At 43.2% G+C, this 15,403-nt stretch overlaps 1 protein-coding gene across 50 annotated transcripts in view; it reads right to left on the reverse strand.

The window, feature by feature from the left end:
* Positions 1-232: 232 nt before the first annotated feature.
* RBFOX1 (RNA binding fox-1 homolog 1) overlaps positions 233-15,403 on the reverse strand; it is a 2,027,925-nt gene continuing 2,012,754 nt past the window's right edge. For 27 of the 50 annotated variants that reach the window (XR_012000653.1, XM_072753902.1, XM_072753899.1 and 24 more), the window contains 2 exons: positions 4,558-4,633; positions 233-3,012 (listed from right to left, as the gene is read on the reverse strand). Coding sequence is in view for 47 of the 50 variants with exons in the window: in XM_072753899.1 (XP_072610000.1) it covers positions 2,890-3,012; positions 4,558-4,633 (199 nt within the window). In the remaining 3 variants the exon portion in view is untranslated. Of the gene's footprint in view, positions 4,188-4,557; positions 4,634-15,403 lie in introns of all 50 variants that reach the window. The other 23 variants (XM_072753896.1, XM_072753900.1, XM_072753898.1 and 20 more) reach the window with 3 other exon arrangements.

The raw sequence follows: 15,403 nt of genomic DNA on the forward strand, positions 1-15,403 counted from the left end.
CCTGGACTTCTTTGGGAAGATGAATATGGAGCTGCACCCAGTGCTCCTGCAGGAGGCAGGTGGGTCTGCGGGAGGTGGGGGCATGAACAGCCTCCCCAGCTCACCTGGACCAGGGCCCCTCGCCCCTGTCCCCCACCCCCTGCGGGACCCAGGATGGCCACGCATGTGCACGCGGACTCTCTGTCCCGGGGAACGCACGGAAGCAAAAGGACTCAGGACACCGACTCGCACGTACCTTTTCAGACTAAGCTTTTATTTTTTTGATATTACAAACCAGTTTTTCTTTATTCACAAACCACTGTAAGTGATATAAACACTAATTTCTAAAGACAGATATACACATTTTCTGGGTTTGCAGATTGCGTGATGTGTGTGTTAAGAAGTCACTATATGCCACACATGATATTAATCTTTTTTTTCCATAATTCATAATAGCAATAGTTATTTAGATAAATGAAAACATTCCAAATAAATACTGTTTAAAAAAATCCAAAATGTTTGTTTACATCTCTGACATACATTTTAAAATGACTTATTGGCATCTTGGCGGAGTGCCCGGACAAAAGGTTTTGCAACATCATGTGGCACTCACTTGCTCTAAATGATTTTATTAAAACTACATACAGTCATGGGGGAAAGTACAGCTCATTGATGAAAATCAAAACTGCAAATTAATTTTACTTTAACCAACACAGTAAGAATTCTATGTTTGTGATTCCAAATACAATGCAAATTCTGGATTTTTGACATCGGAGGCAATGGGGAGAGAGCGCTGGATTCTCCCCAAGGCCCCTGTCCCTTCTACCTTTCTTCCCCCGGGGGCAGGATGCCGAGCATTGTGATCAAGTGTTGTTTTTTTTTTTTGTTGTTGTTGTTTTTCTTTTTTTTTACAAACATCAACCGGGCACCCAGTGTCCTGGCACTGTTCTCCAGGTGGGGGAATGAGAATGTCTCCGTGATGCTATAAAACACCCCCTGGCCCCTCCCTCGCCCACCCCAGTCGACCTGCCGAAAAGAACATTTGACATGCTTCTGGCTGCTAAGCATTTCCCCCTCCCCCTTCTCTCCTCCTCTCCAGATAACGAGAATCTGTCTTAGATATCGAAGCTACAGAAACTTTGTTTTCAAATCTTGTGAAACTTTATTGATGGTTTAATATCCAACCGATCTTACTGCATGCACATAGGATGACAAGAGAAAGCTGGATCACAAACACTTTTTTTTTTTTAAGTTTTGTTTGGTTTTGTTTTTTTTAAAGCAGAGTTGTTACAGCGGATTGGCGGGTTCACAGCGGTGAGCTGAGAATTTACTGGAGTGCGGGCGGTAGGGCTCCGCACTGCACAAACACACGGAAGATTGACCTATGGCGGAACTACGGGAGGCGGCTGGCCGCTGTTTTGTTTTTTATTTCAATACAAAAACAGGAAGACCCGTGACAGATACCCCAACTTAGGTTAACTTGTAAACAGGACAACATGGAAAGAGTTCAAACAGAAGAAGTACAGACAAACTGCAATTTTTCGGCTGTGTCGCTCTGGCCCTGCTGCCGAAGTGGGGGACATAGTTCTTCGGGGATGAAGAGGGTGGAACCTACTGTTTTTTTGTTTTGTTTTGTTTTTCTGCTTCCTTCTGACAAGTGTCCTGGGCCTCGGAGACAGAACTAAAGATACTGGTTTGAGAGAATCCTTGGGGACGAGGAAGAGGAGGAGGGCAGGCTCTCACGGGCGGAAAAATTGCAGATTGCTCACACAACACAGTCATGTTTCAAAAATTACCAAGCTGATGAAAATACCATGATTATCTCTACTCAATGATTGCAATACTTGTAAAATGCTTCTATAAATCCGAATATGATTATCATGTAATTCCATAAAAATTATACATCTGTCTCTAACAGTTGTTCTACTAGGCTAAAACTAAAGCTTCATAGACTGTTTCTAGAACTTAACAACTCCACTGCACAGATGTAAATTTTATACATTTTTTTTAACTGGTACAAAGAATTTAAGTTTTTATTACTTTCTTTTTTTGGAAAAAAAGAAAAAAATAGAAACAGTGCTTTTTATCACCTTTTTATTAATGTTATTTTTTTCCCTCCCATAATATAAAAGTCAGCAATGATATCAATAATTTATTATACTGGAAGAAATATAAAAAGAATGCTTGTTGATGGCCTAACTAGCAGTTTTTGCCTAAATAACTAGCGGCTGGTTAAGAAGCTGAATACTGCCAGGTGGAATGGTTTTAAAGGGTGGGTTTGCACAGCTTCATTCAACTTGGATGCACAAAGTGCTTCGAGAAGCACCCCCTTAACAACATAACCTTTGGCTTGAACTCAATGAGTAACTTAGAACCGCTGATATATGATTGTTGGTGCAGTGGGTCGTTTGGATTCATCAGTTACTAGTTTATGTTTCCTTTTAGCCCAAATCCCGGTCCCCATCCCCTAAGACCCTCCCACCCTTTCCCCGCTCGTAAAATAAAATAATGCAGATGCAGAAAAAAATGACTATTGTAGTCACTTACACTCTTCCCAGACAGCTGATAACCCCAGTAGCTTAAGATTCAGCATATATAATTCATTTACATGATATAGCACTCTGGATATGGCCCTAAACCAGTTTTTATTCATAGCTAGCGTCTCTCTATTTCAACCACAAAAACTCCTACAGCCAGCAACCAAACTACGGAACCTTCAGAAATTAAAGACCCACAATATTAAAATACACAGAACAAAATATCTGAGGTATAAGATAAAAAATGTAATTTTTTTCCTCTTTTTTAATTTTTAGAGCTGCTAAAATGATGTACTACTGCATGTATTGCAATACCCAGGCCTCGGAAAGCTTCCTCTCTCCCCACATTGGAAGGTTTTAATGGTTTTGTCATTTAGTATGGAGCAAAACGGTTGTATCCCCCTCGGTATATACTAGCCTGCAATGAAGAAAGAACGAGACCCACATCATCAGCATGGCTCCTAGTCTTGGCATCAGTCAAGGGTGCAAAAGCATTCTGAAACAAAGCAATTTGAGGGGTGTGTTTTTTACATTTTCCTTTTGCAACACGTGGATCATCAAAAAAGACTAATGTGAAAAATAGACACTCAAAAGCAACCGAAATGGAGGCACCCCCTACCCATCCCAGGTCATTCTCGGAGAACTAACGACAGGGCCAATCCTGACCTCCCCCAACAGCTCTTTCTAGAGAAAATCCCTGTGAGCCCAAGTTCCATTGGCCAGTCCCGCTAGAGAGAAGGACTCTGACATGGGCCGGGCAATGGAAGGGTTGGCCCTGTCTCGTTTTGTTTGCTTGTTGGATTCATTAATGCGACATTCCAATGGGAAAAGCTCAGTCTACACTCAAGAGGCCGAACATAGACGGCTGATTGGATGCAGCGATTCAACTCTCCTTTCCAACACATTCCTCAAGTGGGCTAGGTGTTGAGGCAGAGTTGCTGAATGCAAAATCAGGATGAAAATTTAAATCAACTGCTTACTTGACTTGCCTCAACAACCTGGCTGGAATTTGCTCTTGAGAGGGGAGTTTACAGATGGATTGCTTGATGTAATTGAGCTTGTGCAAAATAGTATGTTTCCAAATCATGGTTGAATTTCAATGACCAAGCTCCAGTGACTTGTCTGGCCATGGCTTTAGATGGTTATGAGGTGGCACTTAACTATTTCTTTGTTCTAAAAGTATTGGCGATTCAAATGAATGCCTATGGGGATTTATTTTTAGGATAAGGACTGATATTCTTGATCCCAAGCAGAAAACTGCATGCCAAAAGCTTTGTAATGATTGCATACGCTCTCACGTGATGGGCACGTCTTACTGTACTCAAGAGTTTTAGTGCATAGAAGGTTGAACAAGGTACAGGCAAATTCACCCCACCCTCACCTCCCATTTTTGCCCTCCCCCCCTCCCTTCCCAAAACAAAAACCCAGACACCCCCCCAAAAAACAAAAGACAACTCCTGAACCCAGCTGATTCCTTCTAATTCCTTATGTACTAGGCACACACACAAAGTGTGCCCCTCTCTCTATTTTCTTTCCTGGGCGACTATGACTTTAAACATGAATTGTAATAGGGGAGGAGAGGCAGTCAGATTCTCAGCTGCCTGACAGCAGAGGCCTGGAAGTGTGCAGCTTAGCTCCTCTGAAGTCTGTGCTGGGGCTGGAACCTTGGGGCTATGTGAATGAGCAGCAAGGGAGGGAAAAAAAAAAGAAAAAAAAAAGTTCTGCATTGACACTGCATTCTGTTAGTGATGGATTTAATTATCAAAATGACTAATTATTCCATTAAGGTAAGTGCTCTGCTAGGTGAGACTTGCAAAATTAGAAATATAATAACTTACATGCACTACATTGCCAAGAAATTAAGACATTTATCAAGTTTACTGGGAGGATTAATGTGGCATTTTAGCTGCTGTTAGCACAAGAGACAAATTCAATTAAGGGAAAGTGAGAGGACGTCAACCGTCAACCCATACTAAGGTCCCAGCTGGGGGAAGGGAAGGGAAGCAGGAAAAAGTGAGGAAGAGGAGGGATTGGTACTCACCATGGCACCAACGCTGTAGGTGGGGGCTGGAGCAAGTGTGTGGTGGTAGGGGTCGGCAGCATAAACTCGTCCGTAACTGAAAGGAAAACACGGGTGAAGATTAATCCATAATATGCAATTACAAAGTCATAATAACAACCATAAAATACAAAAATACCAAGACAGTGTGGAGGGGCCCTATTCATCTTCAGAGATTAGGAACACGTTCCCATCTGCCACACGAGAGAGATCCAACTGTGGCCAACACATTCTTTTGTTCATTTAACATTTGCTGGTGAGATAATACACATTGAGGTAGACAGAAGAAACACCTGGAAAGAGTGGTTTCAAGAAGCCCAGGACTCACGAAGGACATGTTATTCTCAAGAGAGACTCTCTTTTCTCCTAATTTAGCTGTTACCAATCAAGTGAGACAAGGCGGATCACAAAGGGTGGTGTGGTTCAGTCTGTGCAGTTAGGGTCCAACATCTCGGAAGAGGAAATAACAGATGTGCTTGAACAGGAGGCTCCTGGAAGGGTTTGTACGGCCTTCCCCCTGCACCCTCTCACCCAAGAATTAGTCTGATTTGATTTTGATCCTATCACCCCAGAACTTCTAACCATCAGTGGTCAAGTTCTGAGAAGGGACACTTTTCAAACAATATTTCTTGATGCTGAGATCTCATCTTTGAGTTTCTCTATGCTTCTCTCCCCTCCTCCTCCCTCCACCGGGCTGCCTCCCAGTACAGGCTTTGGAACAGAAATGAAGAAGAGATGGATGCCTAGTGAGTGTCTGGAAGTGACCACAGCAACACATCAGAAATTACAGGGCAGAGAGTTTATTTTGCTCAAGATCACAGAGCCAAACAGAGTCAGAGCTGATCCTTGAATCTCTCAGGGTGACCCGTGTGCCCCTTCCATGCCATCTAACACCCTTCCTTGAATGACCTGCCAGATACCTTTGTGGAGACAGTATGGACATTGGTTCTTTGGTAATAATCAAAGTTGAGGTGCAGGTTGAACTGGGTTAGGTTCCCCAAAAGAGTCTGAGATGGAGATTGTTACACACATGCTTTGTTGAAAGGAGCACTTTCAAAAAGAGGACAGAGAGGCAAGTAGGCTGGAGAATGAGAGAAAAAGAGAAGCGGGGATAGGCTCTGAGCTGGAGTCTCGCTACGTGGAGTCTACGTGATCTTGTGAGCTGCACCCCAAAGTTAATCCCGCCTGGAGAAGAGTACATTGGGTTTTTAATACTCGCGTAAGTTCAGCATCAGCTGTGGGCTTCCCTAAGGAGGGAGGACAATTTCTGAGTTAAAATGACCCTCTTTGGCAGTGGGTAGATCTCTGAAGGAGGGAGCAGCTAGGCACCATTAGCAACCAACACTCACAGCAGCTGGGGGATGCGTGTACCGGCCACTGCATGCGATATATGTCCATTATCAATGGCTTGTGACTCTTGGACTTTGCTTTAGGGAACGAAGGAACTAGGCAGGAAGAAATGGTTTGTCTGTACTAGCTCACCTCCCATCTCTTAAGGTCTCACTCGCGTGTATTTGTATTCCTTCCCTTTCCCGGCTTTCCCCCACCTTCCTTCCAATCTTCTTTCTCAGAATGTACTGGATGGGTCTCACTTGGTTGCTCACACTGTGGAGTCTGGGACAGTGGGAAGAAACTTGTGTGCAAGTTCTTTAAATCTTAGGGTCTGAGTTAGACCCCAAATGGAAATTTTTGATGATGCCAAGCTGTCATTGGACGTGCCGTACTCCTAAACTCTCCTTGTGTGTTTCAAAGGGCACTGAGCTCAGATAACTGAGATGAGGCTTTCCGCTTCAACACATAGTTCTCCTGATCCTCCACAGCCGGGACAGGAGTGGATGTTTCTTTTCTGAGGTGACCCTCTCAGGGTCACCTGTGAACAGTCAACCTTCTCTTTTCATTCTTTGGAGCACCCTTGATTGATTTGTCTCAATCAGACAGCCCTCAGTCAACAATGCTCCCTCTCGCTGGAAGAAGAACGGATGTAAGTCCAAGACAGAGACGTATGTTTGGATGTATGTCCAAACAAGATGAAGGATGATGTTTTTGAAGAATTCTTATATTCACAGATGTCACCCAAGTTGGGCCCCTGCCCACATAACTAGAAGTAGATGTGAATTAGGGGTAAAAGGACATGATATATGACTTTGGTGCTGACTTTCATTTTGTGAGAAAATAGTCTGTCATTGGTCTAGAGAAAAAAGAAACCACTAATAGAATTATTTTAATGTACTTTCACCCACCAAAGCCGGTCTTATGAACAGGACATAAAATGCAAAGACAAACTGAAAATCCTTGGGAATTTAGTAAATGATGCCAGAGCATCGCTTTGATGGTATTCCTTTAAAACGGGTATGAAAATGCCCAGAGATTTTTTTTTTTAACTTGAGGAATGGTATTACTGTGGCAAGTTTCCTCTCTTGAGGAGATAACATATTGGTAGTCTGAATGTGTTCGATGAGAATGTAGCTCCTGCCTCTTCCCTCCACATACTTTAATGGTAAATTCTTATTTGCCTATAACACTGGGCAGAGCTTCAACCTTCGTGGAAAACCCAAGGTAACAATTTGGCCGTATTCTTTTCCAAGGCAGAAGAAAAATACAGCAGCACTGAACTATTCCTCGTAAATGAGCAGGCTCCTTTTCTCCTCAGGGTGACCTCTACCTTCAGAATCCGATGGTTTTATTATGATTAATAAATTTCATTTCCACAGAGGAAAAGGGACCATGTCAGCTCAAACTGAAAGCAAGGAGGCTGCTTTTCAAATGCTAATTTCTAAACACGCCCTTGTGTGACACTACAATTTAGACACAAGGTTATTAGGGAAGATGTGGACTGGAGCGCTACTCTTTGCGGCAGAAATGCTGGGCACGTCAGTGACCTAATGTCCTCAGAGCTGGCTAAGCACAGCCCAGAGGAAAAATGGCGATTCCTAGGGACCCCGACAGGGGTGATGGGAAAATGTCTTATGCCTGCCATTTTATGAGCAACCTATACATATCATCACCTTCCATGCCACCCATCCCTGGCCGTGGTGGACAATGATGCAATCAGGTCATGATGGTCTCCATGTCCCCACATCTCATCCATCAGAAATTACAGATGAAATCTTCCATGTGTCTACTTTACTCCATTCCACACTATTACCACCCTAACCTAAGGCACCAGGGTTTCATCAGAACAAAATCTACAACAGTCTTTTTGTTCTACTCCTGCCTCTTCAAACCATCAGCCATTTATATCTGTAGCTAATAAGTCTACCATCTATCATATCCTACCTATCCATCCATCATCTACCTAGTTAAATATAAACCTTATCATATCACTTCCCTGCTTAAAACCCTTCAATGGTTTCCCATTGATCCCAGAATAAAACCCAAACTTGCATGAGTTGCCCTTGACCCTCTTTCCATCCGATCATGTTCCCTTCTGCCCTTTGCTCCCTATACTCCAGGCACACCGTCCTCATCACTACTCCGTGAACACATGCAAATTCATTCTCTCCTTACAGCCTTGGTACTTGCCTGTCCTTCATGTAATGTAGCAAGTCTCTAACCATTTTGTTTGCTTACATCCCCACCTGATTATTGACCCCTCCCGCCCCTGCCCAGAAGGTCAGCCCCATGGAGGCTGGGCTACGTCTATTTTGTTCACCGTTTTTACCTCCGGCATCCACCAAAGTAGTTAGCCACAGTGCAAGTGAACAGAAAGCCAAGCCAATCCTGCTGCATGAGTGAAGGCAGGGAGAGGGAGGAGCAAACAGGAAAGAAGTGAGTCCCAGAAGACACTTGTACCCATCCTTAGGATCCTGTCAGCAGCAAAGATTCTTCTAGATAGGCTTTCTGAAGATTCTAGGTTAGCTGCTTCCAGAGACATTCAAAACCCTTCAAGATACTCAAAAGAAAAGTTTCTGGGGACTCTGGAAGTACAGAGCGTAATTTCAATCACCCCTAAGAGTTCACAGAAGACTGGCCAAGATGCTGGAAAGCTCTTCAAAACCATTTAGGGAAAAGCCAACCAAACAATGAAATAGAAGATAACAGCTTTGCTGATGACCTCACCATGGCTTACAGCCAGGTTATCATGAGCCCATGTTTTTTTGTTTTTTTTTTTTACCTTAGCAGCAAGTGAAAACCAGGAGGCCACCCATGATGCTGGGTAGAGCACAAGGCATGGGACAAGAAGATCCAAGTTCAAGTTTGCCTTTGCAATGTCCTTTCTCAAAGACTAGGTAAGTCTCTCTCTCTCTCTGAGCCTCATTTTCCTGTCCATTAAGTGGTATTGTTGAGTCTCAGCCCCATCTAATTCATAGATAAAGTGCATGGAACGAAACCAGGGTACATTTTGAAGCAGTCTACAGATATAAGAGATCGTGATGCGGGGAATCTTATGCAGAGTTGCCAAGCCAGGCTCTCACTGCTGCCCACACCTCTGGTCTGTAGAGGCAAGATTCTCTTCTAACATGATTGCGTGTAGCTCTAGCAGTCAACCTACAGATATTTGGAGTTAAGCACTATCTAATTTATGAGTTACAGATGTGGTTAGAAGTGCTGCATTTGACCCTAAGATTATGTTGGAGTAAAATGAATAACTATGCTGCCTGTTGAGTGGGAAATGAGAACCTGTGTTTGTGAAAGTGCTTTGTCAACTCTACTGAGAAATGCAAATATTACTTATTATTAACATCTGAATCCAGTTGAAACAAGCCGGATGCTAATGAAATACAATAGAGCTGTGCTGGTACCCACACCAGGATTCCAGCAGTGAAGTGATTTTCTTATAGGGACATAGTAAGAACACTAATTAATTTCACTGTCTGTATTTTATTCTATATCTCAATTAAGAGCCTTTATGCCCTCATGGATCTTTATTCTTCCTGTATCATCACTTCCCCATGCCTCCTGTCCCAGAGCTAGCTGGGGAAACCCTGGGTTGCAGAAAGTTAAGTGAATATCTCCCACCCTACAGATGAAGTTCCCAGTGGCATGTAGCTCTCCTGGACAGCGCAACCATGGCAAGGAGGTCTGGAGGATTGTGCCCCCACCACACTCAGAAGTGTTGCAGAGCATGCTTTCAAAAGAGTATGCATTCTGATCACTGGGGTCTCTGCACTGTTGTCAGGGGCTATAGGTGCCCTTCTAATTATATTGAAGGTATAGTCTGAAAGACATTTGGGAAAATGAATCCATGCCAGTCACACACATACAGGACCATATACAAAGGGGGTACCATACCATAACCCTGCAGTTCTAACAGCCTGCTATTTGGAGAGCAATGATTTAGCTAAGGCAAGTTTCCTTCACGTCCCTATGGAGGGGCCACTGGGCTCTGGATCCCAGTATGGCTCACGCTGCTCTGGGTGTCAGAGGTATCCAATGAGAAGAAAGACAGAAGCTAACCTGCACAGGAAGAGGGGATCCTCATCCCACCTCGTCACTCTAGTTTCTTGAGCTTTTCCAAATGCAAACCAAAGGACTTTTAAAAGAAAATCCCCTGGTTTTCATTGCTGCGGGTATAATCCACTGATAAGTTGTTGCTCTCCACCCCCCCCCACCCCCATCCAGAGAGAAAGCACCTGGAACACCGTTCCAGATCAGGCATTCTTTGCATTTGGGAAAATGCCTTGCTCTCGGCAATTCTCAGTGGCTGGAAAGGAGCTACGTGAATATGGGTCAGGAAGAGGAAGCAAAAGACCACATGGAGGAAATGTGGGCTTTGGAATCCCTCAGCTCTGTTCCAGCTATTGTATTAGTTCCTACCCTGATCCACTGCAAATCAATCCATTTTCAAAAATAGAGTGTTATCGGCATTTCTATTTTACAGCTGGCCCATCTGATACTCATCATTACATAAAAATGCAGCAGAGCATAGTAAGATCCCAGGTCCTTACTGGTGGAAGGTGGAAGACTTCTGACAAATCCTTTGGTGATTTTGGACTGTAGGATCTGACAGGTCCCCTTGGCTTGTGGGTTTCTGTTAGCTCAGGGTGGAGACAAAAATCCCTTATTTCAAAAGATGAAGAAATGCAGCTCACAATATGGGAGGCCACAGAAGGCCTTTCCAATTCCTGGTTTGGGGTAGCTTGAGATACCTTGCAGATAATGGCTCTCACTTTCATGCAAATAAACATCTACCAGACAACCAAGAAGGCTGAGGGCAAACCCTCCTTTCTCAAATATTAGATCACAATTTTCAGGCTGTGTAGTCTGGGTTAGCATAATGTGCATTGGTTTGAGAAGATCTTAGGATAGAAATGGTAATGATGGCCAAGATCTGGGGCACATCTTCCAGGGTCTTACACAGCAAGGACAATGAATTAATCTCTTCACTGCAAAGAGACCTACAACGACTGGTACCAATCAACCTGTTTCATCTCCACAGGAAGAAGTGAGAGGATTCACAGGACCTTAAGCCATACATCCTGGATTGTCACAATAGGGGAAAAATCTTCTTGAAAGTATTAGGATGGAAACCACTTGAATGTATTGAGGAAGAATTTAAAGAGAGATGGGTTAAAAGGGGATGTTCCCATTCACTTTCCTATGGAGAGTCCACCGAGGTCTGAGGTCTTATATGAACATATTCACTCCTCTTTGACTACTATAGCCTCTCCTAGCTTTAGTCTAGACCATGACTTATACATTTGTAGACCATGGGAGCGGGGGGGGGGGGGGGGTGACCAAGCTTTTTCTAAAAAGCTTCTCAGGATACATGGGAGAGAAACTTATCCAGTCCCGTAACTCAAAACATCTATAAAGCCACCTCAAATGTAGCAAAACTTCCAAAAAAAAAAAAAAAAAAAAAAAAAAACAAGTACAAATAGAAGAAATTCCCCAAATGAGCAACATGAAGTCATCTCAACTTGACTCTGACATTTCTGAATTCTATTGTTGCTCACTTCCTTTGCCTGGATTTGAAATGATCACCTTTACCAATCACTTAATACATTTTTCAGCCTCACATTTTCTTTGCTCAGAACCAATGGGGAAAGCATCTTCTGGATTCTTTAGATTCTAAATGGGGAGTCACAGAGTTTGCTCATCCAAATGGTCACACCTCTGAACTGTAACTTGTTTACATGTAAACCTGTAACATCTATGAAAAACAGACCATACCACCCATGGCAAATCAGATGGCATCATACTTTCTGTACCCTCTGTGCAATTCTAAACCTCTTCCAATTCTGAATCCCAACAGAACAGGTCTGAGATAGGAATCTTGATTCTAGATTCATCAGAGCAGAGTAATAGCCACTGCCTGGGAGCTGAGAAGACACAGGAAGTCCTGCTTTTGGCCACAGTTCCTTCGCTCTGGAATGCCTGCTCCAATAAAAGGCCCATAGCCATACTCGCTTAAATGCCAAGCTCAAGGCTGTCCTCCTCTTAGAAAGCCTGTTTCTAGAAAGTGTCCTGATGACCACTCTACCAAAACCACTAAGAGATTCCCATCATGCTTTGAAATCAACATGGCCCCCCAGCTAGGGTTCAACCTACTGGGAGAACCCCGAAGAGTAATCTTAGAAAGTTTATCTCCTCTCTGAGCCACTTCCTCCATCTGTGAATGGAGGTAATGGTACATACTGACTGTATAAGGTCGTAGTGAGGTTGACATGAAGGTTACTGGTTACCAGTTAGTCAGCAGCCAAATGACTGTCAGTCATTGATGCTATCAAGGTGGCATTGCCTTCTCTCTATCCCAGGTGGGGTCATGACACTAAAGCCCGTGAAGTATTTGTGTCAGAACTACCCCTGAAGTAAACATCTGGAGCCTCCTGTAAGCAGATCAAAGATTCTGAGAGGTTAACTAGCAGGGTGAGAAGAATGAGCCCACGCGCATGTGCACGCGCACACACACACACACACACAAACTCTACTCTCACTTGGAGGCAAAATTAAAACACAAAGTTAGGATATACTGCCAATATCCAGATTATCTGCCATGATATTTTAATCAAACCCTTTGAATATTCATTTGGGCAAAATGAATGAAAATCTGGCTCTGGAATGGTACTGTCCAATAAAAATATAATGAGCCTAAGATGAGCCATTTTAAGTTTTATGGTAGCCACATTAAAAAAAGTAAAAAGAGGGATGCCTGGGTGGTTCAGCAGTTGAGTGTCTGCCTTTGGCCCAGGGCGTGATCCTAGAGTTCCGGGATCGAGTCCCATATCGGGCTCCTTGCATAGAGCCTGCTTCTCTGTGTCTCAGCCTCTTTCTCTCTCTCTCTCTCTGTCTCTCATGAATAAATAAATAAAATCTTTAAAAAAAAAAGTAAAAAGAAACAGGAGCAGTTTAGCCTTATGTATTTATTTAATCTAACATATTGAAATATTATCATTTCAGTGTGTAATCAACTTAAAGATTAATGGAATATTTTACATAATTTTTGTACTAAGGTTTCAAAATATAATATATATTTTATACTTACAGTTCTTCTCAATTTGGACCAGCCACATTTCACGGGCCCTATAGCCAAATGTGGTTATTGGCCACCATACTGCAGAGCACAATTCTAGAAAAACCTACTCTATGTTCTCATTACCACTGAAAGGAGAAAGGTTCCTGATTGATTAGCAATGTGGTTCCTAAAAAACTAGGAATTACCCGGGAGATTCTATTAGAATTATCTGGGGGAACTTGTAAGAATGCAGATTTTCAGGCTCACTCTCCAAACCTGTAAATCAGAATCTCTGGGGCAAGGGCATGGGAAGAGGAAATGGATTCTGCATTTGTAATAAGTTCTGGAGGTAATTTTCATGCGCTCTAACATTTGATAACTGCTGTTCTATTTTTTTATTCAAATTCTGCACTGATACAGCACTCCCTCACCTAGGCTAATTCAGAGCTATCTGGATATCTTTAATTTTTATAAGTAAAGTGATAGAGACATTTTATTTTTATAGGGTATTGCTATTGCCTGTAACTAGCTTTGAACAATGCCTAGTGCACAGCAAGCTCTCAATAAATGTTATAATTATTTTTACTCAGTTCCTTTGTTTGTATGTTCCCTGAACACCCTGCACTCTCCTATTATAATACACATCACACTTTATTGGAAACAGACCAATTAACTACAAATCAATTTGCTGCATGACGACTTTGCTGAATAATCAAATAACCAAAATGTAAGGAAGACAATTAGGTAAAGTTTGCTGAAGGATCAATTAGGGGAATGGCCAATTTGGAAACTTCTCAATATTATCAGAGGCTGCATGGACGTGGAGGTGTGTGTTGATGTGCCTGTGTGTGCACATACATGCAGTTTGGGTGGGGATAGAAGGATGGAAGGGGATGATGACACCCTGTGTGGCCATGAACTTGCTTCTGATAATTGCTTCATAAAGTATATAGCAGTCTCTTTACAGGGGTTGGCTTTAATGGCTTTGGCCATTCATTCGGCCAAGGCTTTTTTGCAGACCTCCACTCTTACCTAGTGTCCAGTACTCAAGAACTTGGAGTGTGTTCCCAGGTTGGTTTCCCATGCCTCCAAGATGGTACTGGTCCAGTGGAGGAGGCAAGACTTGCTGCCGGACAGAGACCTAGCTTCCACTTGCACCCCATAAACACACAAGCATGCATACACACTCCCTTGGGCAGGGGGCATCTGGATTCAGCAGCCAAAACAACTGGTTCAAAGTTTCTTGTAGTTTTCAGGGAATGGATTATCCTGTTAGTTGATTTTCAGCCATTGATTTTCAACAAAAGAAAGATTTCTGGAGAACTGACCTGGAACACACATTGCTTGTTCAACCCTCTCTCCTGGAATACGCAGAATGCTGCCTGGTAAGTCAGCTGCTCCCTTCATCACTCTGTCCCTGCACCTAGACCAGTCCCCAGCACATTAGAGCGTTCAACACACACCTGCTGCATGAGGGGATGGGCCAAGTCAAATAAACACCCAGTAGAACAGCCATTTGGAGAACTGTCAAGTTCCTTAGGGCCTCTCCGCGTTTTAACAACTCAAAAATACTAGTTTTTTTAAGGAACAAGATAGCACAGTTAAAGAAAACAGGAGAACTCCATTTGGAGGCAAAGGTCAATGTTCCAAGGTCAAAGTACAAGGAGCACATGGGAGCAGCATGGTCTAGTGGAAAGAACTCTGTCATCAGATGGACTCCACTGGGATTTGAGACAAGTTACCAAAGTTTTCTGGGCTGGAGCGTTATTTTTTCCTTTTTGTAACTTCGAAGATGAGGATGAGGGTAACATCTACCTCACTGAGCTAATGTAATAGGTCATATGTGCATGTATACACAAGCACACACACACACGAGGGTATCTATGTATACATGTAATTTATCATGCTAGCACACAGAATTTGCTCACAAATGACAGGAAGTTAGCATTACACCCTGGAGAATTCAGCGAAGCCCATTTGAGGAATGATTACTACAGGGATGGAGGGCTCACTCAGCATGGCCATAAGATAAGTCAGCCCTCCATGGAAATAACTGAGCGCCTTGAAGCAAAAGGGAGAGTGTGTTCATGTAACATGGACTGAGCTTCATATGCTTCTTATCTGCCAGCCTATCCTGCTTGTTCTCCTGTCAAAATACAGCCCAAAAGCCAACCACCTCTTGGCTCTTCCACAACCGTCATCCTACCGCCTGCCACCTCTCCCTGGGCTGCTGGAAGAGACTCCCAGCTAGTGCTCTTTCTCCTGCTCTTGTCATCTTGCGATCTGTTCTCCATAATGCAGTCTAACTCATCATTAAAATAATAAGGCACATCACAGCTGACGCTCCAGTGCCTTCCTACCACACTTAAATCTTGAGTGGTTTCAAATTCTGCAAGTCCTAAGTTGTTCTGAGCCCTAGCCGTCTTCCTGATT

This window comes from Vulpes vulpes, chromosome 3, assembly GCF_048418805.1.
Source record: "Vulpes vulpes isolate BD-2025 chromosome 3, VulVul3, whole genome shotgun sequence".
Classification (NCBI taxonomy): Eukaryota; Metazoa; Chordata; class Mammalia; order Carnivora; family Canidae; genus Vulpes; species Vulpes vulpes.